Raw genomic sequence first — 26,661 nt, 5'->3', positions numbered from 1 at the left:
GGTTGATCTTTAGTTTGGTGCTGGCAGGCCTAGTGTCTACATTGATGGGTATCTACTTGGTCATATATTAGTCTATACAAAACAGTTGAGGGAAAAGATTTGTAGGTGGCTGGGGTTTCATTTAGTTTTTTATGTTCTTGACATTGGTGGAGATAGCATGGTAAACCAAGATCAAAATCACCGAGGCAAACCCAAAGGTCAATACAACGGTGTTCAATTGACTGTCTGAGATCATGTTCTTGTTTGTTTGATAAGAGTCTGGTTGGTTGTTGAATTGATACTGGTGTTCTTTTCAGGTTTTTTCCCAATCATTTTTCTGAGCTGGAAAAAATTGAGTAGCTGGTGTTGGTTGGCGCACGACGGTTTCTTAAAGGAAAAACCCTTCTCTTATTATAATAACCCATAGCTTATCCCCAACTGTATTCAGACCCACCATGGTTCGTCCTCCGCCAAAGTCTTTAGAAGATTTTCTATATTACAAGCTCCTTGATTCGCGGGCGTTCAATAATTTTGTGCGTCGGGTTCATGCAAGAATCAATAGAATACCGTATTACGAATTAGATGCTAGGTATAATGAAGAACATATGAAGTTGGTTAAAAGCTTTAACCCAACGGCCTGGCATAAATTCAAAGCATTTAGAACCATTTGGTGGGATGAAATGAAAAGATCCTTTACATTTCGTTCGTGAATGAAAATGTTGTATATTAATTACTTAAAGAGAAATAAAAAGAGAAATATAAAGAAATATAAAGAAATATAAAGAAATATAAAGAAATATAAAGAAATAAAGAGAAATAAAGAGAAATGATTAGTTTTTTTTGGTTAAGGATTCTTTAGAAGCTTTACGGAATCCACGTTTACTAACCATTGAAACATCGTCTTTGGTTGCAGTGATAACATCATTATTAGAATTGAATCTAAAGTTATCGGCAACAACTGGATCATCGTATCTATAAACAGTATAAGAATTTTGTGGTTGTTTTTTCTTTTTAATTATATCATTTAATGACCATGCAATGACATATTTTCCGGTTGATGTAACAATTGTAGACTCGGTAGACCCAATACCAGTATTGAAATGTGCCTTGGTGAACTTAACAGAATCTTGTCCAGTTTCATTAATCATGTATGAAAAATGTTCGGGTCTAATTGATAATCTTAATGGAGTTGGTTTTTTATCCAGATCAAAATATTTTTCAAATCCAATTGATCCGGAATTTCGTTGTCCCGGTCCAATCTTATTATCAATAAGTGTTAAAAATGTTGGGTAAGTGACCAATAACCATCTTCCATCTTTTGATACTTCTAATCCGGTGATTTCGGATCCAAGCGATGGTAATGCAGTTCTAGCATTTTTACCAACTTGATCAAATAATTTAATATTACCTTTATCTGACCCAATTGCAACATAACCGTTAACTGTGGTTGCAATCGTGGAAAAGCCATTATTTTTGGTTTTATATTGTTTGAAAGTTGAATCATTAACGATTTTACTACCACTTTCTCTAGGATCAATATAGAAAATACCATTTTTACTCGTCCCAAGTAATGTTTGTTCATCAGTTAACTGTGCTAATTTGGATGTTGGTCCATACGCGGTAACACCACCATCGGCGGCAGCTTCTTCCATGCTCCATTCTTCTATAATTTTCCCCCGATTTAAATCCATTTTAAATAATTTCGATGTTTCATCACTTGACTTCTTCTTGAAAATCATAAAATTATCTTGTCTATGTAATAATAAATCTTGAGGTTTGATTGATTTACCATTTAAATCACGAACATTACTAATTGTAGTTTGATATTTCAATTCATCCCCATCGTTACTGAAAACTCCCAATTTATCACCTCTAACAACATAATTACGATCTTTGGACGATCCCACTGATAATCCAGAATTGGTTTCATTTTTTTTCTCTCTAAATCTGTCATATTCCCTTTGATCAGCAAAATCGTCGTAGTCGTCATCCTCTTCATTTAACGGTCTTCTACGATCAGATTTATCTCTGATACTAGCATTGACTGCACGTTGCAATTTTACTTCATCATCTTCAGAGTCGGATTCGGGCTCGGATTCGGATTCGGATTCGGCTTCTTCTTCGGTCTCTGGCTTATTATTATCAATATTTAAATTGGACATTGCATTAATAATATAATCTTTATCGGCAGACTCTTCCTTTTTCACTGCAAACTTTGTCTTATTTAAAAATTGCCAAAGACTAGTTAAAAAGATTTGTTCGAAAGAATTAAAACTATCTGTCAGTTCAAATGCTAATAACCAAGAAAATGACGAGATTTCTCCACTCATGTTAACAGTTTGATAATTGAAAATAAAATTATCATCATCAAACGTTGGATTCAAACCTTCCACAATTTCTGCCAGGACTGCAACCAGCGGACTAGTTACTCTTAACTGGTAGGTGAAATTATTTCTATCAACCACACAAACCTTTACTTTATTATCTGGTTCAATACTTTTGAAAGATGAACTTACTGGATCAAACAAAAAGATTTTCGCTTCGTCACATTCAAAAATAATATCCCCCTTAATTGTAGGTAATACATAATTAAAGTTAGTAAGTGCGTCATGGAATGCACTTTCGTCATCACTAGAATCTGAGTCCTCCACAAACAATGGATCTTCTTTGGTTCCCTTAGCTTTAGTTTCTTTTGATTTGTCATTTTGTAATTTTTTCAAATCATCTAATTCAGAAAATTCCGATTTAGGATCATAAGTGAATTCTGATAATTCATCTATACTTTTTATACCTAAGGAGCTTCTTTGATATCTAGTCTCATATAAGCATTTGTATAAAGAAAATACAAACCCATCAATTTCATTAAATTTAATCTCCTCATCAATGACAAATTCAAATTTATCGCCTAAATCTCCACTCATGTCATTCCATCTGATAGCTCTTGACCCGTTTGGTTTGTTATACTGGTAAATTTGTAAGTCTTCCAGAATTTGAAAAGACCATTCATCCTTGGTATGGCTTACGCCATCGATTTCATTCGAAGTGGCCGAATCGTGATGACGATCGTCATAATCATCATCGTTATCCAGATCGTCAAACCCTGCAGACCCATGGCCATCGAGCTCTCCTTCTTGGTAAGCCTTGATAATACACAATTGATAATAAAATGGAGTAGTCGTTTGTCTAATACTGGCAAAAGCATCATTGTATAAGCACTCAAGTTCTCCTTTTGGTGAATTGGGCGATCTGGTTAGAAACAACTTACCGGAAGGAATCAGCGCAATTTCATCAGTGGCACTCGATCCAATAAACTTCTTCAACAAATTCATTTTGTATATCTTATCGAGGCGGCAAAATAATCAATTGATCAAATCGACAAAAAGCTCTGGATATCAAACACAATATATCAAAGTATCGCAATAAACCAACACCGGGTATCAAATGGAACGTATTTCCTCGCTTCGAATATCACCCCACCAATTGGCTCTAAGACTTGATAGATGATAAGATTCTAATACCACCATTTTGTTTTTTTGTTTATTAAGCTTTTTAAAAGTGATCAACTAATGTTTTGTGTGCAGGAACAGATATAACTGAAGGTTAAAAAAAAAAAAAAAAAAAAAAAAAAACTTGAAAATTGAAAAATCAAATACTTGATTTCGTTCTTAATAAACGGTGGATTAAGTAAAAGTCTGCGGTAACGGCTTACAGTATTGATGATCCGAGGTCTACAGTTTTTGCCGTGCTCAAGGCTCTTTCGAAACGGGCCAGAACTGAGCAAGGTATCAACTCTCAAAGTTCATGAGGGCATCTCATCGCTATTGGGGTACAGACATTATTCAGACAAAACACACAAGACCAGTACGGTATCCGAGAAGAAATTCATAGAGAAGCAGAAGGAGGAGATGAAGGCGAAGCATAAAAATCAGCCTGAGTGGGTCAAACGAGAACAGGCATTGACAAAACGTTATGGGACATGGAACCCAACGAGAAAGCTATCCCGACAACAGATTCAGGATATCAGGAATTTGAAGGAGCAAGTACCGCACTTGCGGACAATTGATTTTGCCAATTACTTTCGAATCAACCCTGAAGCTATCCGAAGAATTTTGAAGTCTAAATGGGTCCCTAACGATAATGAAGTTGAAAGAATACAAAAAAGATCAGAAGAACGCAAGTTGGAAAGTCAGGAAAGAAAGCAGGGCTTGAGGCAAGAAATGAACTTGAAAAACGAAAGACTCAGAAGGAGTCAGAGTATTCATATCGACAAGATAACTCCCCCCAAACCGACCTTCAATTACGATAGCAGAAACTCCCGCTCACCCTATAAGAAGAAGAATGGGAAAGGGGACCAAAGGGACTCGCGTCCTCGCAAACACAACCGGCCCTTCGTTCAAAGCGTTGCCGACGTTATAGACTGATTTTGGCATTTCTAATGACTTACGACCTCTTCTTGTATATAAATAAAAAACCCCGTACACCATAGGTATCACGAATAGCCCGAGGATTTTGAAAAAAACGATTATCAATTAGCTTATGACTACTGTCTTTTCAACCAACAGGACCCCGAACCCAATTGAATATTCGGCATGTCGATCCCAATACTCACGATTCCAGAAGGAGCGTACGATTTGAGTGCGTACACTTCAACACCCACAAGATACGGCCAACGACAATCGAGATTGTTGAAATATTTGATCAATTTAACCAAAGGATCTTCAGTCACCATTACTTTGGTTTATCTACTTGCCATTTTTCTAATAAAGCCGTTGCTAGAAACCAAGACTGAACGCCATTACGATTACTTGGAATTTTACAGAGGCAAACTAAGAGATCTTTACATTAGCTTAATTGGAAGAGTCAGCTATATACCCATAGTGGCCATCAATAGAAATGGGAAATTACATTCGGACGCTTGCGTACAAACTGATGAAGCTGAAAATCAACCAGACAGTTTAAATCAGGGGACTTTGGTTAAAAAAATGGGTAAATTGAGTAAAGTGTTGAGAGAATGTGAATCTTTCAATATCGATGAACTTCCACATTATAAAACTACTAGTTATTCGGTCAAAGATTTCCAAAATAATATCGATATGGTTTACTTCAACAGCAACGAGATATTTTCAGTTGACGTTAACCATGAAAACGGATTGAAAAAGAAAAATTTGGCAAGCGACATTAAACACGAAATCAGACATATGAAGGGATTGTTTATGAGTGGACAAGTTTAACTGTATAGCATGATTAATGGATATTTATTTGGTATAATTTAATGTAGCAATTTTTCGAGCGAAAAAAATTGAACTCACTACAACTTTCTATACAACCTACAATTATACAACCTACAATTATACACCCAATACAAGTATACACCCAATACAAGTATACACCCAATACAAGTATACAACAATAATCCAGTATGCCACCATTAATCCGTGATAGTGAGGACGAGGCCGAGGATTATTCTGAAATGGATAATTCGTCAATGGTGCCGGAAGATTATAATGAGGAAGATGAACAAGCTGAAGAGTATGAGAATTTAGGAGCTAAATACAATAAGAATTCGGTTGACGAAAGTGATCTTTCATCTTTAAGTGACCAAGAACAGGAGCAAGAGGGGGAGCAAGACATTGAGCCAGAGGTGAGTGATATTGAAGGACTCAATACTTCGAATATCGAAGATGAACTTGAAGATGAAGAAGACGAAGAACCGGAATCCGAAGACGAAGAAGATAATTATAAATTAGAAGATCCCGATGAGATCGATGAGGATTTGGAACTAAAAGACGAACTAGAAGAACCACCCAAAGAAAGTCAACCAAAAAGTTTAAAAGTAACTATAAGTAAACCAAAACCGGAAATAAGACAAGCTCCAGCAAGAGAAACTAGGAAAAGACAATTACCAATGTATGAAGAAGATGAACTGGACGATTTCTACGAAGAAGATGAACCAGCTAAACCCAAAAAGAAAAAAATACCTAAAGCTGTTGTACAACCAACCGACTTGGATGCCGACTTAATCCTCACCGATGAAGAAACTGAATATAACCCTCACGCCAATCCAGATTTGTCTAAAATGACCGAAAGACAACGAGCCAGGTACTTAGAAGAAGAAGAAGAGCCAGAAGACGAAGAAGAAGAAAAGAAGAAGAAATTCATCGAATTAGATGATTCTTTGAATAATTACAAAAAGGCCAAACCCAAAAAGAAGGAAACTGAAGAAGAGGCTGCGCTTAGAAAAGCAGAAAACGCCCGTAAAAGATTGGATTATAAAAACAAAATGCTAGAAGAAGAGAAAAGAGACACCTTAAACAAACTCTTGAAAAGAAGAGCTGCTAAAACAAGAGAAGTCAATCCCAAAGATTCTTCCCACGAACATGATTCCTCTACAAAAATAGCTGAAAAACCAAGGAGACCCACCACCGACCATCCGGCCATGTCCAGATGGATAAACAACACCTCCAGCTTGAACGGTCACTCAGTCTTGGGCCTTGCCGGTACGGCTTCCCCGACTACCATTGTCGAAGAACATGTATAGTTAGATAAAGGAGGCAGTGAATCGCCAGTAGCTCCCGGTGTACGGGTGGTGGCTCTAGGGGCACCCCCTGGAAGGGGATCTTCCAGCTGTTTGAAAGTAAACGAAGGCATCAGCTGTAGATCTGTCCATTCATTAGCCACCGCATGCTCCAAATATTCGAATAGAGTTCATTGAGTCTAAATAGTATCGCATATGTAGCCTTATTTACATCACTCGCTTGGTTTGTCGTTGATAATGCAAAGTCTGAGACATCTGCATTCAACCAAAAACTAAATCACTAGTCTACACCATAGGCACCCCGACCCGGGACACTACGGTGGTCCTTCCAGGGACTTAGCCAGGTGGTCCTTCCAGGGACTTAGCCAACTGGCCCTAATGCCAGACTTAGGCAACTGGCCCTAATGCCAGAAATGTAAACCTTGGGAAATCTGAAAAATCTGAAAAATCTGCTTCTTGCGGAAAAACTTGCCAGTTTTTGTCCTCTTTTGGCTTTCTCTTCAACGAGCAAAACAACCTTCTTCTACTCTATTGGCAGGGCATTCGTATTAGTTGGTCTACTTCTAGGTGATTATTCAGCTGGCTGTTGTGATTCAAAACCCTTTTGTGAGACACGACTAGTCAAAACAAGTAATCTATTCTTTTTGTCCCTTAACACAAAATACCTTAATTAAACATTAACTCAACATCGACCCTTTCCTACTTCGTTCTTGACAAGGGACAAAACGAAGGAAAAAAAAGAGAGAGCCAGAGCCTAAAGTTCTGTTCGAAGTCGATGTTAATTAGAACCTTATTTATCTGTCATTGAATATTCTTTTCCATAATTTAAGTTTGTTTTCTACATCTTTTTTTTTTTTTTTTGTTTTTTTTTGGTTTTGGTCCTTTTGTTTTCTTGATTTGTTAGTAATAAGGTTCTCTTTGAGTGTAATTGTTTCAGTCTGTTCATGGGATATTTTTAACATGAATGGGAGCAATATGACCTTGAATATGGGTAATGGTTCTGTATCTGGTATACCATCGAGCCAGGCTCACCCAAGCCAAATGATGCAAAATTTCAATACCGCCATAGCAGCCCCCCAGAGTAACCCTAATATTCCAGCAGAGTCTATGGCCAACCAAGCGATCGGCGGCTCTGTATTCGATGCGAGCTTGAATGGTGGGAATATGGGTGCTGGGAATGGCATGGGTGGGAATACAAATAATGGTAATATCCAATTCGCACAACAAATTCACCCTCAACATCCAATTCAACCTCCTCCAGTTTTTCACCATCAACAGCAACAACATCATCATCAACAGCAACAGCAGCAGCAGCAGAATCCTCCTCCACAACAACATAAAGGGTCGGTCAATAGTCTTAATGGTATGCAAGCACACGTATTACCACAATCTCAATCGACGTCTATGATTCCGCAACAAGCATCCAATCGACAACAACAAATTCAAAGACCTGGATTTCAAAGATCAGCTACTTCAATTAATAAGCTTCCTTTACAAGCCCATCAGCAACAGCAGCTCAATATGTCTGCTCCTTTCCCCAGCTCACATTCTCCTGCTGCCCATTCAAACGACCACACCCCTCAGATATCCAATCAACCCCAACCGCAATCCCAACCTCAGTCACAACCCCAACCCCATTTCATCCAACTCCAACAAGCAAACGCTGCAGCGGCAAGAGGCTCGATACTGGCTCCAACCACCGCGGTCCCCAATACAAACGGCCCTACTCCGGTATTGTCGCATCTGCAACAACATACTCCTATAGCCCAGGCTCGTCCTGGCCCAGTGCCGGTGCCAGTACCGCCTCATCAACAACCACAACAACAACAACAACATCCTCCTGGGCCTGTGCCTGCTCCTCCAATTGCTGGCCAACCACAACCACAGCAGCAGCAACAGCAACAACAACAACATCCTCCTGGGCCTGCTCCTCCTGGTCAACAACCACAGCCAAACGGGACCATGCCGAATAACATGATGACCACTCAACCTAATCAGGATCAGCAGAGACAATTTCAAAATGAATTGAATACAAAAATTTTCAGAAAAAATTTGGGAAATGCTGCTGTTATGAGAATTCTCGATTTAATTGATCAAGTTAGTAATGAAAATTATGAAAATTTATCAAATTTTGATTATTGGCAAAGAATAACACAAATTTATTTCATTCCTACTTCCATCTTAAGATTTACTACTGCTCCCTCTTCTTCACAACAACAGCAACAACCAAAAGATGACTCCTTTTTGGGTCAATGCTTTGGTAATGCAAATATTCCCCCCGGTGTATCAAGACAGTTTGAATTAAGCTCTTCCACTGCTCCAAGATTCTTTTTAAGCTGTGTCTTGGCTGGAAATGTAGCAAAATTTAATGTATCATTACCAGGATTAAAATTTCAAGTTATGAATAATGAATCAATCTTCATTGCTTCAAAAACAATCTTTACTTTTAACTATAAAGATGGCTCAACGGCTACAATCAATGGTCTTGTCAAATTACTAATGAATAGGGAATTCAGAATTGAATGGATTGATATCCATTGTCTTTCTTATCAAGGCTCAATTAGTTTTGATACTTTAGAAAATCATACCAAAAAACTATCAACAAATAAAAATTTCAAATCTTCAGAATTACTTAACTCCATCTATGATTCAAGTGATTCAATTAAAAATCAAGTAAACTCTGGTCTTAATGAAAACTCGATGAAAGTTATGCAAATCGGTGATACAATGTCCCATTTAAGATCTCTAATGGCTTTTACCATGGTGAATAATATCAATTCTCCTCTAAAGGCAATGGACTTATTCATGACTCTTTGTAACAATCAAAGAAACAACGCCCAACTGTCTCAACAAAATAAAAATGTAAACTCTCCTTCTCCAATAATTAATGATGACAAAAATGGTACTAAAAAGAGAAAAATGAGCCAGTCAAATTTATTGGATAACAAAAGAAGAAATTAAACTTACATCTCGAACGGGTTTCAGCAAATATAATTCAAAAAAGATGGTTTTCAATTCTATTTCATTTGTATCATTTAATTAATCTTTTTATTAAATATATTTTTCACAGAGTGATATCTTCTCTTTTTTTTTGTAGTAGAAAATTACGCGTTGATGAATATATCTATCAAGCTTAAAATACATAATGGAAGTATGAACGAGAATGAAGTAAAGATTCTGAAGATACGTGATGGCCTACCGTTATCTGAAGTGATTCGTCCGTCGTCTTTGAAAGACTATATTGGCCAACAGCATCTCATAAACGATAATAATGGATCAATCAAAAATTTTATAAAATTAGGCTATTTACCTTCAATGATCATATTTGGACCCCCTGGAGTTGGTAAAACTACAATAGCCAGAATCTTATCGCATGAAACCCAATACGTTTTTGTTGAAATATCAGCAACTGACTCAACTGTTCAAGACTTGAAAAATCTCTCGATTGAAATATCACTGGAGAATAAACTACGTGCTTCCAGACATGAAATGTTTTTAAAAGTAGCTATATTCGTTGATGAAATACATAGGTTGACGAAAACTCAACAAGACTTTTTATTGCCCTTCATTGAAGATGGTAATTTTGTTTTCATTGGTGCTACCACCGTTGATCCTAAAAAAAGAATTAGAAGAGCTATTTTATCAAGGTGTCAGATGTTTGAATTATCCACGCTCAACCAACAGGAATTGACGTTAATAATAAAAAGAGCCATCTTGTTCGAAAATATAAGGAGAAAATTAACTCATCAACTACAGTTTTTGCATTATGAAGAAAATTCATTATCTATATTGATCCAGTTTGCGAATGGTGATACTAGATCTGTGATTAATTTAATCGAACTAATTAGTAATCGTTTCAATAATGATACTTATAAGATTGACAATGGAGGCCTCCCGATCTCCCTTGACCTGAATAACTTGAAATCAGTAGTCGATACTATCATCAAAGTTAAAAGCGGTTTACAAAATCCGTCCAACATTCCTTTCTTCATACAACTATTCGATTCAATGCGAGGTAGGTTTAAATCAAAAGATACTCAAGCAGATTTAATCAAATGGACGCCGGTCACTAGAAAAATAAATCCACATATTGTTTTTAAAAAATCTGTCCCTGGCTGTTTTATGGTGAAAATAAGGTCGAACTATTTAAAATCTAAAATCAATGATTCAGAGATTGAGAGTGAATTTGAAGATGAAAATGACTTTATCAAAGCCCCTATAGCAACCCAGAATCAGAAACAACAAGAGTGGCAAGACCACATGGTTTATTCTGATGACAGTGATGTTGAACCTTCTTCCATTTATTCTGATGATGATGACGATGTCAAATTCATCGATATCAAAAAGATTTCATCATCGAAATTTAATTCCTTAGCAGCCATTCATGCTTTTTTAACCCTTTTGCGAAACGGAGAAAGTCCTATATTCATCTTGAAACAATTACTACTATTCCTTGTTTTATTCGTGAAATCTGATAATTATGAAATAAGGAAAACCTTATCAGTCTTAAAGTCGATTCAAATTTCCAATACTAACATAACTAAAGTTATGAGTGATCTAATCATTAGGTTAGCTTCGTTGTCACATCATAATTATAAACATTCGAATTATCCTTTAACTATTCTTCGATGGTTAAAAGAATTTCATACGCAAAATCAAAAATCAACAGAACTACAAATTACACTGGGTCCCGAAGATGATTGTGAGATCACATATGACCCTTCCTTGGTGAGAAGGCTTTTATCTGATATAGATGAAGATGAAGATGATCAAATCCGGGAAGAATCTGGCTCGAATTTAGGCACAATCAATGTAGAAAGTATAGATGATTTAGATAATCTGTTTTATATAGGTATCGAAGAGGGTTATCATGTCACACCAGCAACCTTTGAACATAATTTTGGCCTTAATAGCATGATTTCTGAGGTTGATCTTCATTAAGGAATATACGATTTGACGTTTACTGTCGTTCGAGTTTTTGTGGATTTTTTGCAGCATTTTGCACAAATAATTTAACTGCTAAAACTATAACTCTACTTTTACTACTTATTCCGTTCAAAACTTTAAATGGGGGAAAATCTATTAAGCTCTTTGAAAAGGTTTATTTCGAATGAGTTGATAATATTCCTAGATTTTCTTTCGAACCTAACTGCAAACTGCCTCATAATAAATATCATTATTCTTTTTTATTTAAGAACAACATTCAATCTGGTATCAAGAATCACCCTTTTGGTGTTAAAAACATCCACGGAAATAGTTATTCTATTTAATTTTACCATTCTTCAATTGTTATATTCCTTAACTGGAACCAGGATATCAAGAGACGGAAAATACAATAAGAACGGAAACTTAAGTATCCAAATACTTCACGATCAATTTTGGAGAGATGAGTTCGTTACTTATTCGGGGATCAAGAATCCTACCACTAACCATAGCGTCTTAGGACCAATCACGAAATTTTTACAGCCAGTGGAAAGCTCGTCAATTGAAATAATTGGTGAGCCATTCCCGAAACTTAATGCTAGGCCATTAAAACTTACTGGTGATGAAAGTAACGACACCATCCTTCACGAAGATGAAAGACCTCCAAGCACATTGAATATTCAAGAGTTGGGAGATGAAACTTTTGCCGCCCTGTCATTTAGCCAGTTGAAAAGGCTAAAATCAAAGTCCTTGCAATATAGATTGGGGAAGCAAACGAACAGCGACGATTTCGAACTGGCCGATAACGTATCTATCGAAAGCCTGAGAAAGCGTCATAGGCTCAAATGGAGGCTTTCAAATTCAGGCTAATACTACGACTTACAATCATGATATTTTACCCGAATAAATTATTAATATATAGAAAAGGTCTAAAAAACCTTGAAAGGTGTGTAATTAGGATCAGACATTTTGTAATAGTAGCCCTTGGTCATTCTTCTAAAAGACTTACCAAATAAGATCATTATAATAAAGCTACCATTAATTACCGTAGCCATCATAAACATCAACCAGGTTGTTTCTACCAAACCTGATTTATCAATCCATGGGCCAATACCAAAGGTAAACCCACAACCGATCATATTTCTCACGAATAACATCAAAACCATACTTTCGCTGGCCAAATTCCCATAACAATCAGCAGCGTAAGATAAGCATATTGGACCTGAAGAACTCATGGCAAAACCCAAAAGAACTTCACCGATAATTACAGGAATTTCCCAAGCAGCCTTATTATTAGCAGCTATACCGTAAGCAATCAAGCCACAAGAATTAAGAATAGTAGGAATTATCATAGCATATAATCTAAACTCTGGTTCGAAAATACCCTTATTGCGCTCTGCTAATTTGACAGAGAGCCAGTCAACGAAATTCCCACCATAAAACATACCTAAAACACTGCCAACAAAGGGTCCCAAGTTAGTTAAACCAGTGTTCGAAGTAGAAAACCCATAGCTTCCAGTGAAAATCAGTGACTGAGTGTTGTTCAAAAGAGATAACCACATCATTTGAGCACCATAAACAGTACCACCCCAAATCAAAGCTGGAAATCCAAGCAAAAGAAAAGGCCTAGTGAAAATAGTCATCAACAGCCTTTTATCACCATATTCAAATTCAATTACTTTCAATTTTTGAGCGTAAGTCCTTTTTGCAATAGTTGGATCAATACTTGAAGCATCAGTTTCACTATTATCTTCATTGAAAGATTTAACAGGAGAAATGATCGATTTTATTTTGGTTCCCACTTTTTGAGCCTGCTCTTCAGTAAGTTCTCCACTTTTAGTTGCTTGCAAGATGGTATCCTGACTCTTGATTTGTTCTAAAATCTCTTTTTCCCCAGAGTCTTTTGATCTATCAAAAGTAGTATCTTCTAATAAGAAAAATAAAACAATAAACAAAACAGCCATGATAATAACTTGAACGTAAAAGCACCATTCCCAGGTAGGTATATAACCTGCCACCACCGGACCTAAAAATGAACCAGCATATAAAGCCAAAATCATTAAAGAGATATATTTTGATCTTTCATGAACAAAAAAAACGTCTGTACTACTGATAGGAACGAGAGAATCACAAGGAGCTGCACTAAACCCACTTATCAAAAATGAAACGATAATATAATTAATGGTCTTTGCTTGTGACCCAAGAGCATTCCCAATAATCGCCAAAATAGTACAGAAAAGGTACATACCTCTTCTTCCGTATTTCATTGCAAGAGGTTGGAAAAAAATGCAACCAAATCCTAAACCAATAAATATACAAGCACTCGAAATATTCAAATGACTTATATCAGTTGAAAATTCAGTTAACCAAATTGTAAAGTACGGCCCATACCAACCAACAACAACAGCAGCCATAAAAGCCCAAAACCAAGTTAAACCAAACTGAAGGTTCTTCTTTCTCTGGGACCATCTCAAAACATCATTTATGTCGGAGCTGGGTTGAGGTTGCAAAATAATATTCGAACCTTCTCCTTTCTTAACATTCAAGGAATCTCCTAAATCAACCAAATGCATAGTACCTGGAACATACTCCTCTTCGTCGATCGAAAGTCTGCCACCACTCAAAACCTTCTCGAGGTTAGACATTGGTGTTTCCGACATATTTGCTGTAGCTTACCTGTACCTGTCGAATACTTGTTCCTCAGGGAAACGATCAAACGAATTCCAAATCACCCAGAATCATCTTGTCTTAAATACTGCAATTCGATCACAATCTCCGCTAACTTAACCTGTGAAATGGCTGTCACTAGAACTGAACTTCCCTCAAAACCTCTAAAGCGGAATTTCTGCTTATCGGGCCCCTCTAGCAAAATGCGCAACAAGGTTCCTAATCAGGGTTATCGATTTATGTGAAAAGCTTGTAAAAATATCATTAGTTTGGCAACAGTGACTATCTATTCGGAATCCAGCCATGGGGTACTGGAAGCATCATTGGACAAGGCTGGAAGCATCATTGGACAAGGCTGGAGGCATAGTGTCCCTTCGATTCTGTTTCTCCAAAAATGTTGGAGTGACTTTTCCTCACCAGGATGTAAAGTTATGCAAAACTTCAGCTTGCGGGTTTTATTGAAATTGGCCCTTTGATGTATCCTGCTCTATTAGTTTTGGAAGGTGTTTTAGTGTAGCTTTGGGACAAAGCATCGTAGTTAAGTTATGACGATTCTTTGTTATTCTTATCGTTGGCCGACTTATCAGGAGATAAGAGCAAACACCATAAAAAGATCGTTTATTCCTTTTAGGTTAAGCAATTTGATAAATAAATACAGTTTCAAACGGTGATGCTGCAAGTTTAGGGTATTCATTGTTAATGCCAAATTTGAATACATCTACGATTTTGATTTATCAGTTCCATACCTGATGTTGAATTTTTTTTTTTTTTTGGCAGAGGTAAATTACGGTATAGCAGTATGTATATATATATAGATATAGATATCAGTATGTATATATAGTTATAGTAATAAGAATATAGTAAAAGGGTAAAAGACAAACCAAATACTTGGAGATAAAACATGAGGAACAAAAAGAAAGAAAGTCTGTAATTAATATGCAAAAGGTTCTGATTGGATGAATCGATATAATACTACTCTTTGTCAACTAACTTTTTTTTTTATCAGTTAATCAATTTTATGCACAGTGGAATTATAGAAATCGAAAAGGGCAAGAAGAAGGGAAATATATGGAGTAAACATTAATGAGTATAAAAAATAAAATAATAAATTAATTATCTAAGGATGCTTCATTAGTTTCTGGTTCTGGTTGTTCATCATCATCATTATCATCATCGTTACCATGATCACCGCCTAAGGCAGCAAACATATTACTTCTAGATGCAGTGGAATCATTTCTTTTTGAATTATCCCTTGGTGAAGAGACAGTTGATGGTGAAAAACTTGAATCAGGGGTTGGTCTATTTGATTGGGATCTTGAAACTGAAGTAAAACCTTTTGCATCTTTTGAAGGTTGTCTATCTCTATTATTTTCTCTTCTGAGAACAGAAGTTTGAGCACCCCATGATGAACCACCTCTAGTAGAGTTATTTCTTGATTCACCACCATAATAATCTCTAGGAGTTGAACCACTATTATTATTATTACCTCTATTTCTTCTCTTTCTTTCAGCGGAAGCTTTTTCTTCTTCAAGCTTTTTGATTTCAGCTTCATTATGAATTTCTTGAATAGTTTTTGGACCTGATTCAGCTTTAGCAGATTTCCATTTAGCAGCTCTTAAGTCTTGTAAATCCATTAACATAAACTTAATTCTTGATGAAAGTTTACAATTATCTAAAATGATTTTTATGTTTTCGAAAACCATATTTAATGCAGCTTTATTTCTTTCATTTGTTTCGAATTTTGGACCAACGGTTTTAATTAATTGAGCCAAATTTTCTAAACTTTCTTCTGATGGATCAACAACATTTTGAGATTGAGATCTTAAACAATGTAAAATAACTTGATCATTCAACATATTTAAAATATATAAATGACCAATAAATTTAACCAAACCTAAACCTCTTCTCTTAGCAGCAGCCATAGCATAATATTCATCGGACATCATTTCTGGTTCTAATGGTGAACCATCTTCGTTAGTTGGTAATTTATCAACCCAACCTTTTTCATATTCAACTTGACAAGTTGCAAGTAAAAGTCTTCTTGCTAAAGCACCACCTTGAGCTGGACTACCATCCTTTAAAACAGTGTTTACATCTTTAATTTCACTTGGGAGAGTAGTACACATCTTAGCACATAATTGAGCATACATTGATGACCAATATGGTTCATCACAAGCCTTAGCGAAAGTGAGAGAAATGATTTGTCTAACTGTCTTAGCATCATCTTCCCATTTAGATTGGTTTGTTAATTTCAAGATTTCATCAGTGATTGGTTCAAACATTTCTAAGGTTAATTTATTTAATAAAGATTTAGTCTTCTTTTCAATCTCATCAGCATCATGAATTTCTGATCCATCAGGTGCAAGTTTAACTTCAGTCTTTTTAGCTCTCGATTTTGGAACCCATCTATTTGAAGATTTTTCTAATGGTTTAACATCTTCAGCGGGTTTTGGAGGTTCAGCATCTTCACCTCTTTCACGAGTGTTATCTCTTCCACCTCTCTTTGATTGACCACCTTTTCTAGAAGATCTATCACGAGGACCATTAAGTGGAATACCACCTGGAGCAGAGCCACCTCTTCTTTTAGAGCCACTTCTTGAACCTTGTCTACCATCACCAAATTGTCCATTTCTACCACCAGTCATTGGACCATTGAATCTACCTGGTAATCCGGAATTAAATTTATTTGGACCACCTCTCATAGATTGAGAACGGTCGCCCATAGAGCCTGGACCTTTCTTGGTGGTAATACCCAATGATTCTAACTTAGTTTTCCAAGCTTCATCAACTGGGTAAGAAATCACTTCACCAAATTGAAGTAAAAATTGTGGATCATATCTATATTTCTTATTACCTTTCTTCCATCTTGAACTGACGGCATCATATGGATAAGGATATTCGAAGTCAAAAGCATTTTCAATAGTACCAACATTATTTAATTTATTGAAAAACTGAGAAAGATCAAATTGTTTAGCTTCAGGAGCTTCATCTTTAGGTTCAGAATCATCTTTGACTTCAGAATCAACAGGAGTTGATTCCTCGGTTGGTTCTTTGGTAATTGGTTCTTGGCTACTTTCTGCTTTAGATTCATCTTTGACTTCTTCCTTAGGTTCTTCCTTAGATTCTTCTTTAGGTTGTTCCTTTGGTTCTTCTTTAAGCTCTTCCTTTGGTTCTTCTTTTAATTCTTCTTTTGGTTCTTCTTTAGGCTGTTCCTTGGTTTCTTCTCTGACGATTTCCTTAGGCTCTACCTTGGATTCATCTTTGGCGACAGGAACAAGTTCAGAAGCAGCAACTGAGGTAGGGGCAGGGACTGCAGCAGTGTTGGTGGCAATTTCTGGAAGAGTAGAAGATTTAGAAACTTGTTCATCTTTGGGTTTTTCTTCAACTTTCTTTTCTTCTACTTTCTTTTCTTCCACCTTCTTTTCTTCAACTTTCTTTGCTTCAACTGCAGGAGATTTAGAAGAAGTATCTTTCTTTTGGGCAGCAGCATTTGCTTTAGCTCTTTCCAAAATTTTTCTTTTAAATTCTTCAGCCACGTCTTTATTTGGACCATCATTAACTTCATTTTTAGGACTGTCATTATTTGAAGTGGAAGCGCTTTTGGCAGGAGAGGTAACCAATTGAGCCGGGGAAGAAATTGGAGTGTTTGAAGAACTATTTAATTTTTTCTTTTCTTCTAAGTCAATACGTCTACCGTCTTTATCAGTAATTTTAACTTTTGAAGCATTCAAATTAACGTTAGCTGGATTTGGTGATGACAAACTAGAAGTAACAGGAGAAGCTTGAAGGGCTTGAGCATTAGCAGCGTTAGCAATGGTATTTGCAGGACTACCAGGAAGTACCATTCCAGGAGTAGCGGTAGTACTAGAGGTAGAACCAGGAGTGGCAGTATTACTAGTGGCGGAAGAAGCTAACGGACTATAACCGGCGGCGGCAGCGGCGGCAGCGGCAGCAGCAGCCTGAGGTGGTATACCTTGTTGAGGATAACCAGCTGCAGTCATTGGAATACCAGGAACCATAGCTTGAGGATAAGCATATGGGTAATAACCGTAAGGATTGGCATATAAGTTAGTCGGGAAGTTACCATAATTAGCGTATTGATTATTATGATTCAATTTTGAATTATGGTTATTATAATTCTTACGGTTTTGACCATTATTTGAATTGGAATTGGAATTATTATTATAGCTGTTTTGTCTGTTATAATTTTGCCTATTACCAGAATTGTTTGAGTTGTTACCGGAGTTTTGGTTATTTTGGTTATTATAATGTTTATTATAAGGTTTATGAGAATTATAATTGGAATTCTGGTTATTATAATACCCGCCTTGGTTATAATTGTTATTATGGTGGTGGTTATTGTGCATATGGTATTGATGATGATTATTATGGTAATGAGATGGTTGGCTTGATTCGTTTGAATCAGTAGCAGCACCGGTGTTAGCAGAATTAGGGGTGGTGGTGGTGGTGGCGCCCCCAGTATTAGAATCAGAATTGGCACCAGAATTGGCAGCTGGAGATGCAGCCGTGGAAGCTTGACTCTGAGGAGTCTTATTGGTATTGTTAGGCATACTCTTTTCGATTACAATTGGGTCCAAAACTTATTAAAAAGCTTCTTCTTTGAATCGATGAAAAAATAAAAAGTATCAAAAGCTTTCCTTTACCGGTAATACAAGAATTGATCTAGATCACACGGACAGAAAACAGAAGGAGAAGATCGAAATTGGATGGAGATGAACGGCAATCTTGATAAGATGGTAATGAAATATCTTCTCTTGATTGGCTTTCTTCTTGGGTTCCTTCAATTAAAAGAACTGTTCTTCTTCTTTCTTCTTTTTTTTTTGTTTTTATTGGGATATGAGAAAATGGGATATACAAATAAGATATACTAAAAGTATCCAAAGTATCCCAATTCTTCTACTATTAAGTACTACTAGGTATTAATAATAGGGATGGTTGTTTTAAATGACCAAAACTTGAGTTTAAAAGAAAAAGAGAAGAGCAAAAAATTATCCAAAAACTCTTCACTCACTTTGAAAAGTAAGGAAAAAAAAAATCGCTAACAAATCAAAAAAAAAAAAGTTGATTTTCCACTCAAAAAAAAAAAAAAACTTTCACAAATAAAAAAAATTGGAAAATTTTTCATTTTTAAAGAAAAAAAAATTTAAAAAAAAAAAAAAATTAAAAAAAATATTTTTGGTTGGTGTCCGGGTCTTTGTTTGCTGATTCGGTCCCGGATTTGAATTTGGTGCCCGGTTGGTCGGGTGTCTTGGTGGCCATTCCCCGGTTTATGAATGCGACCGGAACCGGGACACCCGTTTGTGCGAAACGGTATCTACGAGGGTATTAGAAGAAGCTGAACAGAGAAACAGATAAGTATTCCTTGTAAGGTAAAGAGTTTGCAGAAAAGATGATATGTTTTCGTGTAAGGTTGAATGTTTGTAGATATACGAATTAACCTGATTTGGGGAATTGTGGTGAAACTTGTACTTCAGTGAGTTTTTGCTGCAAAAACTGTACCTAGTACTTAGACGTAGTGAAGACAAGAATAGCTAGGTAAGTGAATTGTCAGTATCGGCTGTTGGCGAGTCAGCCTCTATCGTTCGCAGATGTCCAAGCAGTAGACACAGTTTTCGGACGTAACATAGTCAATAGCCCAAAGTAGAGTAAATCACTCTTCGTTTGGGTAGCTTATTGCATTAGACTAGATAATGAAACCAATTAATGAATTGTAAGTGTATGATTTCTTAAGCTCCATCATACCACAATTGACAAGAAGTGTTCTAATTCACGTATAGAATGGCTGCAAAGGGCAATGTACGATTACTTTTTTGGTGCTTCATCTGGTATGAGCCGATTAAATGATTATCGACAGAGCTCAATGGTTCATGTCTTGCTGCAAAAATTCAAAGAAAGAATTGCCAGAGTAGACGTGTGTTCGATAGATATAAAAACGATAACTATACCTTCCATAGGCCATTCCAAAAAGACTTACGTATGATTTTTCCTCACAATAGAACGTACTATGACTAATAGTTCTATTAGGCTTTAACTCCCCTGTAGTATATGTGTCCTTTGATGAGCAAATCAGAGTATCCACTGCCCTACCATTAATATTAATGAGGTCGATCTAGATTGGTGGACAGAACCATGGCATTTTTTGTTAGCAACTCCATTTCCAAAACTCTCCGGCAATTCACAACAAGCTAAAGCAGCTTGCATACCAACACCCACCCTTTAATCTGAGTATTTGAAGAACTTTTAAAAAAAGCAGACTTCTCCTCCGACCCTAGAGAAACGCCAGTATCAAGACCCCAAATTCCAAATTGACGTCTACGGCCATATCCAGCATAAAGCATGATTACCCGTCCGATCAATAATTATTAAGCTGCTGAGAGCGATGCTGAGTACGTTAGTGGGAGACCATAATGGAAACCATCGTGCTGTAGACTTTCTTTTTTGCTCTTTTAATATCAACTACACCGAACACTAATTGAAATCGTGATATTCATTATTCTACTGATTCGTGACATTGTCATCTTCTAAACACTAATCCATACACACATAGTATAAACACAACAAGTACAAAGGCATATATAATCAATTGATCTTTAAACGACTCGATTTGATAGCAACTGATCAAGATATTAACATCCTCCAAATGTAAGTCAGTCTTGGTTACGTCGGACACTTCACATAATTTTTCATCCTTAGTTAAACAGAAGTCTTTAGTACATGATCCACAATTATCTATGGGTTCGATCAACTTCTTGCCATTGCACTGGCATTTGCAGAACTTCTGGTGCGCAGCACTCGCCAGCACAAGTGCTAGTGCTGCCAACAACACCGATATCTTCATCTTGTAGTAAATAGCAGGTATTGTCAGTAGTTTTTCAGTTTTCTAATTTGAAAAATTGTTATAGTTGAAAAAATGGTCGTGTGCAGGTGGCCAATTTCTTGTTTGGCTGTCAGTTCTCAATCTTTGAAGGCAAACCTCAAGTTAAGCAAGACTAATGGTTAATTGACTAATTGCCATAGATATAAAGATACAGGGAGAATGACTACTACTGTTGATAGACAATACGTTCATGAAGGTGGGATCAAGCCATATTTTGAACAACAGATTCAAGATGTTGAAATTAAGATCCAATCAACCACCCAAAACTTACGTCGATTAGAAGCACAACGTAATAAGTTGAATTCAAAAGTAAGACAATTGAAAGATGAATTACGTTTGTTACAAGAACCAGGATCATACGTCGGGGAAGTGGTTAAAGTAATGGGGTTGAAAAAGGTTTTGGTGAAGATTCACCCAGAAGGGAAGTATATTGTTAATATTTCAAAAGATATTGATATTAAAAAATTAACTCCATCATTGAGAGTTTGTCTTAAAGCAGATTCTTATGATTTGCATAAGATTTTGCCAAATAAGGTTGATCCTTTAGTATCCTTGATGATGGTTGAAAAAGTTCCTGATTCAACTTATGATATGGTTGGTGGTTTAGATAAACAAATTAAAGAAATTAAAGAAGTTATTGAATTACCAGTAAAACATCCAGAACTTTTTGAAAGTTTGGGTATTGCTCAACCAAAAGGGGTTATATTATATGGACCACCTGGTACCGGTAAAACTTTATTGGCCCGTTCAGTAGCTCATCATACCGAATGTAAATTTATTAGAGTGTCTGGTTCAGAATTGGTACAAAAATATATTGGTGAAGGTTCAAGAATGGTTCGTGAATTATTCATCATGGCTCGTGAACATGCTCCTTCGATTATTTTCATGGATGAAATTGATTCTATTGGTTCTTCCCGTGTTGAAGGGTCTTCTGGTGGGGATTCGGAAGTTCAAAGAACTATGTTGGAATTATTAAATCAATTAGATGGTTTTGAAAGCTCAAAAGATATTAAAATCATTATGGCTACTAACAGATTAGATATCTTAGATCCAGCCTTATTAAGACCCGGTAGAATTGATCGTAAAATTGAATTTCCTGCTCCAACCGTTACTGCTAGAACTGATATCTTGAAAATTCATTCTAGATCAATGAACTTGACCAGAGGTATCAATTTACGTAAAATTGCTGAAAAAATGAATGGCTGTTCTGGGGCTGATGTTAAAGGGGTCTGTACAGAAGCTGGTATGTACGCTTTAAGAGAACGTAGAATCCATGTGACTCAAGAAGATTTCGAATTAGCTGTTGCTAAAGTCATGTCTAAAAATGATGAAGGTGCCGTATCCTTGGCTAAATTATTCAAATAGATCCTTTCATCTCACTACTTCTTTTCATTTGTTTCTAACTTTGTTAGACTTCATCTTTTCTTCTAACTTTGTTAGAATTTGTAAATTAGCACTCTTTTAATTCATTTAAATCTATATCTACATTCATATATCATTGTAGCCTTGTGGGTTGTTCAGCCTAGTCCAGTAAGTTGTTTTAAAGGTTTCAGCCTTGTTAGCATATTTCAATATTTTTTTTCTATAATTTTCCAACGTTTTCCTGTAAATTCTTTGACAGAAAAACAACACGAAAGCAACAAAATATCACCAGAATATAAACTAAGAACCACTTAAATCTCGTTAATATTCAAAGATCCTTATAGAATAATGAGACCTAAGCTTCTACTAATTCCTTTGGTGCTTTTAAGTAATATACAGCCAGTTGTAGGGTCTAGTTCTGAAATAATCAATAGAATTCAATCAGTTCATACTAAATTTCAACAAGAAGGTCCAACAATTGATGTTTTGAATACTATAGACTTATTAGTTAAAGACTTGGATGAAGATGATCACAATACTTATAAGGACCAACTAGCTCAAGTATACTTCAAGAAGAGTTTGATTGAAATCAGCTTAAATAAAATCAAGTCTGCAATAGATGATCTAATCAAAGTTCTTGAAATAGATCCGTTAATGAAGCCTGCTCAAAACAAATTGATCGATTTGTTAGTTGAACAGGCTGAATTTGAAACAATTCAAAAATACTTGGATTCAAAGGATGAAAAACATCAAAAAATAGATCAAGATATAAAAGAATGGGGGAAATCATTGGCAAAAGTTGAATCTTTAGTCACTTCCAAAAAATTGAAAGACAAAGAAGTCGAAGAATGTTTGAATACTTTGGATGATGTTTTAATTCCCTTTACTCCTTCAAATCCATTACTTTACCAATATCGTCTTGTATGCTTGAAAAAATCAAGTCTGAATCTGGATAACTTTAAACCAATAATTAAGACTTTAGATAAGTTAATCAAGTTACAGCCAATGAAAGATTTAGATAACTATAGTGATATTTCCCAATTATTACTATTTACTCAAACCAACTTTGGTCAAAGTTGGCATTTTGTTAAAAACTGTTTAAGAATTAATAACGACTTCAAAAAATGTGGCTCCTTATCCAAGATGTTTGTCAAATTTCAAAACTTTCTTAAGCTTTTAGAAGATTATTCAATTTGGCAAGGTCATGTCTACTTGATAAGCGAAGAATCATCAAATAAAATAGAGGATATTGAAATTGACTGGGAGTTTGCTAATAAGTTCTTATTTGAAAATTCATTACAAGTATCTAAATTGGAAATGAAAAATCTACCCCGTAAAGTTAAATCTAATTACGATTATCTTATGCATAAAGCAGATGAGTTTTCTAAAGAGTTTTCGACTGATGCTACTAAATTAAGTTTCACTCAAGATTTAAATAAGTTTGCGTGTGAATCCTTCATTCAGTTGAAAGATTATAAAAACGCAAATCAATTTTGCAAATCAAGCGTTAATGATGATATAAATGAAAACCCATTCTTCCCTAAACATGTACCAAAAATTGATAAATTACTAAAAGAAAAAAATTATCAAGAGGCTGCAAATTTGTTGAATAAGTTTAACAAAAATGTGAAAGGAACTCAATTATTCCTTGATCGTCTGAAAATCATAGAAGCTTATGATAAGAAACGTCAGCAACAACAGCATTTCCGTCAGCAGCAGCAACAACAACAACGTCAACGTCAATATCAACAGCAGCAACAACAACAACAACAAAGACAAAAGCCTGCTAACGATTACTACAAAATTCTTGATATTGCAAGAGATGCCGATGAAAAAACAATTAAGAAAGCTCATCGTACTCAAACGTTGAAATACCATCCAGATAAATACAAAGGAAATGACTTAACTCCTGAACAAATCGAACATAAAATGCAAGAAATTAACAAAGCTTACGAAGTATTATCCAATAAAGAATTGAGAGAACGTTATGACCAAGGTGACGATCCAAATGATCCAATGGGTGGACAGAGGCAACAGCAGCATCACAATCCATTCGGAGGTGGTGGAGGAGGCTTCCAATTCAACAGTGATTTCATGAGACAATTCATGAAACAAGGCAACGGAGGAAGCTTCCATTTTGGTGGTTTTGGAGGCCAACGTCAAGGTCAAAAATTCGGTAGTAGAAAGAAAAAATCATCTTAATCTTAAGGTGTCTATCGTATGTATATAACAGTAATAAAAGTCATTTTCAACATTTCATCTTATTTTTTTATGGTCTGCTGGACCGGCACTCAAAATGGAATGGCACCAGAAAATGAGTAATAAAGTCGCGATATAAAAATAGGACCAAAAGTCCAACTTTTGAGTAACTCTCTTCTCTCAATACAATTAGGATGAAGCTTGCATTATTAAATATTGCTAGCTGTTTGGTTGCAGTCAATGCAATCCCATTATCGTTAGATGGATTTCAACAATCAATTTTGAACTTGAACATCCCAAAATTTGGTGATATTAAAGACTCAATTCCGTTAAATTTACCTGAATTTTTAAATTTTGATAAACCAGAATATCCAAATGAATTCAATGATAAGTTGATGAGTATTGAAAGTTTTGATAAGTTGCCAGAGATTGATACTGAGCAATTGCAAAGTTTGATCAAAGCAGAAGATTTGAAACAAGGAGCAGAAAGTTTATATAACATTTCGCTTAATTCAGTTCTGGAATATGGTAATCCAACTCGTGTGATTGGATCTCCTGGTCATTGGGGTACTATTGGTTACATCATTGATGAAATTAGAAAATTGGGAGGATACTATAAAGTTAAAACTCAAAGATTCAATGCTATTGACGGTAAAGTAAACTCATTTTCTTTATTAATTGATGGAGTTCAACCAAAATCTTTAGAAGCTTTTTCGATGACTCCAGCTACTCCTGATTTGAGTGTTGTGCATGGGGATTTAATTCTTGTTGATGGTTATGGATGTTCGTTACTGGATTTCCCAAATGATTTAACAAAAGATAATATTGTATTAATTAAAAGAGGAGAGTGTCCTTTTGGAGATAAATCTAATAATGCTGGTAAAAGTGGAGCCAAGGGAGCTATAATTTACGACTCTAATGGGTCTTTACTGGGAACTTTAGGTACTCCTCAAGGTAATGAAGTTCCAACTTTAGGAGTTTCAGAAAAAGATGTTAAAAGCTATATTGATAAATTAATTGAGGATCCAAGTTATAAATTTGAAACTTCATTATTTGTTGATGCTTATGTTAGAAACATTAGTACATTAAATGTTATTGCTGAAACTGCCCACGGAGATCATGATAATGTTGTTTCCTTGGGTGCTCATTCCGATTCTGTTGGTGCTGGACCAGGTATTAACGATGATGGTAGTGGAAGTATTTCTCTCTTAACTGTTGCCAAACAATTGACTAATTTCAAAGTTAATAATGCAGTTAGATTTGCTTGGTGGAGTGCTGAAGAAGAAGGTTTATTAGGTTCAACTGCATATGCTGAATCTTTAGATGAAGCCGAAAATTCGAAATTAAGATTATTTATGGATTATGATATGATGGCCTCTCCAAATTATGAATATCAAGTTTACGACGCTAATAATGAAGATCATCCAAACGGTTCAGGTGATTTAAAGCAATTGTATATCGATTGGTACCTTGAGCATGGCTTAAACTATACCTTAGTTCCTTTCGACGGTAGATCAGATTACGTTGGCTTTATCGACGTTGATATTCCTGCTGGTGGTATTGCTACTGGGGCTGAAGGGGTTAAAACCCAAGAAGGTGTAGAAAAATTCGGTGGTAAAGCCGGTCAGTGGTTTGATCCATGTTATCACCAATTATGTGACGATTTACAAAACCCCGACTATGAAGCCTGGGTTATCAATACCCAGTTGATCTCCCATTCCATTGCCGTTTACGCCAAAACTTTCGAAGGATTCCCAGAAAGATCAACTTCTAAAGTTGAGTCAAAGTCTCAACCACAATTCCAATTACGTGGTTCCAAGTTTATCTACTAGACTATATAAAGTTTGAGTATATACATATATAAAAGTTTATACCCACAAAAGTTTATACCTATACAGAAGTTGATATATATATACAGTTTCCCGTATACTTTTATATAGACAGTTTCCCCCAATATCCCCCAATATCCTTTGAGTCGGGGTGGAGGATACTCGGTGCCCCCAACTCGCACTCCGCTGCTACCGACTGACTAATCTAAAAGAACATCCACCTGGTCCAGCCTCTAGACTCAGGCTTATCTTCGTTTCAATTGGCAGTC

The 26,661-nt window shown here is 35.9% G+C and overlaps 14 protein-coding genes across 14 annotated transcripts; 9 read left to right on the top strand and 5 right to left on the bottom strand.

Annotated features, from left to right (window-relative positions):
* Nucleotides 1-49: 49 nt before the first annotated feature.
* Nucleotides 50-303, bottom strand: HYPBUDRAFT_127542 (uncharacterized protein; the record flags this gene model as incomplete). The annotated part of the gene is made up of 1 exon (XM_020219380.1): nt 50-303. A coding segment is annotated over one exon (253 nt), but the record flags the coding sequence as incomplete, so codon positions are not given.
* A 131-nt stretch (nt 304-434) lies between these two features.
* HYPBUDRAFT_112646 (uncharacterized protein) lies at nt 435-689 on the top strand (the record flags this gene model as incomplete). The annotated part of the gene is made up of 1 exon (XM_020218921.1): nt 435-689. One exon carries the CDS (start codon nt 435-437, stop codon nt 687-689), a length of 255 nt encoding a protein of 84 aa, XP_020075199.1.
* Nucleotides 690-809: 120 nt separating this feature from the next.
* Nucleotides 810-3,471, bottom strand: VID27 (Vid27p; the record flags this gene model as incomplete). The annotated part of the gene is made up of 1 exon (XM_020219817.1): nt 810-3,471. The coding sequence occupies exon 1, from the start codon at nt 3,306-3,308 to the stop codon at nt 810-812; it is 2,499 nt and encodes an 832-aa protein (XP_020075198.1). The 5' UTR covers nt 3,309-3,471.
* Nucleotides 3,472-3,695: 224 nt separating this feature from the next.
* On the top strand, nt 3,696-4,400 carry HYPBUDRAFT_112388 (uncharacterized protein; the record flags this gene model as incomplete). Its single annotated transcript, XM_020218899.1, has 1 exon — nt 3,696-4,400. One exon carries the CDS (start codon nt 3,696-3,698, stop codon nt 4,398-4,400), a length of 705 nt encoding a protein of 234 aa, XP_020075197.1.
* A 168-nt stretch (nt 4,401-4,568) lies between these two features.
* On the top strand, nt 4,569-5,210 carry PEX17 (Pex17p; the record flags this gene model as incomplete). Its single annotated transcript, XM_020218897.1, has 1 exon — nt 4,569-5,210. One exon carries the CDS (start codon nt 4,569-4,571, stop codon nt 5,208-5,210), a length of 642 nt encoding a protein of 213 aa, XP_020075196.1.
* Nucleotides 5,211-5,449: 239 nt separating this feature from the next.
* Nucleotides 5,450-6,517, top strand: HYPBUDRAFT_158147 (uncharacterized protein; the record flags this gene model as incomplete). Its single annotated transcript, XM_020222349.1, has 1 exon — nt 5,450-6,517. The coding sequence occupies one exon, from the start codon at nt 5,450-5,452 to the stop codon at nt 6,515-6,517; it is 1,068 nt and encodes a 355-aa protein (XP_020075195.1).
* A 2,157-nt stretch (nt 6,518-8,674) lies between these two features.
* MFG1 (Mfg1p) lies at nt 8,675-9,373 on the top strand (the record flags this gene model as incomplete). The annotated part of the gene is made up of 1 exon (XM_020223858.1): nt 8,675-9,373. A coding segment is annotated over one exon (699 nt), but the record flags the coding sequence as incomplete, so codon positions are not given.
* Nucleotides 9,374-9,646: 273 nt separating this feature from the next.
* Nucleotides 9,647-11,458, top strand: HYPBUDRAFT_153625 (uncharacterized protein; the record flags this gene model as incomplete). The annotated part of the gene is made up of 1 exon (XM_020221642.1): nt 9,647-11,458. The coding sequence occupies exon 1, from the start codon at nt 9,668-9,670 to the stop codon at nt 11,453-11,455; it is 1,788 nt and encodes a 595-aa protein (XP_020075193.1). The 5' UTR covers nt 9,647-9,667.
* A 939-nt stretch (nt 11,459-12,397) lies between these two features.
* HYPBUDRAFT_158145 (MFS general substrate transporter) lies at nt 12,398-14,082 on the bottom strand (the record flags this gene model as incomplete). Its single annotated transcript, XM_020222348.1, has 2 exons — nt 12,398-12,433; nt 12,484-14,082. The coding sequence occupies 2 exons, from the start codon at nt 14,080-14,082 to the stop codon at nt 12,398-12,400; spliced, it is 1,635 nt and encodes a 544-aa protein (XP_020075192.1).
* Nucleotides 14,083-15,288: 1,206 nt separating this feature from the next.
* TIF4631 (translation initiation factor eIF4G) lies at nt 15,289-17,238 on the bottom strand (the record flags this gene model as incomplete). The annotated part of the gene is made up of 2 exons (XM_020223920.1): nt 15,289-15,557; nt 15,591-17,238. Coding segments are annotated over 2 exons (1,917 nt in total), but the record flags the coding sequence as incomplete, so codon positions are not given.
* Nucleotides 17,239-20,603: 3,365 nt separating this feature from the next.
* Nucleotides 20,604-20,988, bottom strand: HYPBUDRAFT_153623 (uncharacterized protein). The gene has a single exon (XM_020221641.1). It carries the CDS (start codon nt 20,961-20,963, stop codon nt 20,640-20,642), a length of 324 nt encoding a protein of 107 aa, XP_020075190.1. The 5' UTR covers nt 20,964-20,988; the 3' UTR covers nt 20,604-20,639.
* Nucleotides 20,989-21,161: 173 nt separating this feature from the next.
* Nucleotides 21,162-22,488, top strand: RPT6 (proteasome regulatory particle base subunit; the record flags this gene model as incomplete). The annotated part of the gene is made up of 1 exon (XM_020219377.1): nt 21,162-22,488. One exon carries the CDS (start codon nt 21,162-21,164, stop codon nt 22,365-22,367), a length of 1,206 nt encoding a protein of 401 aa, XP_020075189.1. The 3' UTR covers nt 22,368-22,488.
* Nucleotides 22,489-22,739: 251 nt separating this feature from the next.
* On the top strand, nt 22,740-24,527 carry JEM1 (Jem1p; the record flags this gene model as incomplete). Its single annotated transcript, XM_020223775.1, has 1 exon — nt 22,740-24,527. A coding segment is annotated over one exon (1,788 nt), but the record flags the coding sequence as incomplete, so codon positions are not given.
* A 230-nt stretch (nt 24,528-24,757) lies between these two features.
* Nucleotides 24,758-26,395, top strand: APE3 (Ape3p; the record flags this gene model as incomplete). Its single annotated transcript, XM_020220239.1, has 1 exon — nt 24,758-26,395. One exon carries the CDS (start codon nt 24,758-24,760, stop codon nt 26,393-26,395), a length of 1,638 nt encoding a protein of 545 aa, XP_020075187.1.
* Nucleotides 26,396-26,661: the final 266 nt, after the last annotated feature.

The sequence above is a fragment of the Hyphopichia burtonii genome (assembly GCF_001661395.1).
Source record: "Hyphopichia burtonii NRRL Y-1933 unplaced genomic scaffold HYPBUscaffold_6, whole genome shotgun sequence".
Taxonomy (NCBI): Eukaryota; Fungi; Ascomycota; class Pichiomycetes; order Serinales; family Debaryomycetaceae; genus Hyphopichia; species Hyphopichia burtonii.
This window is presented reverse-complemented; position numbering and strand designations above follow the sequence as displayed.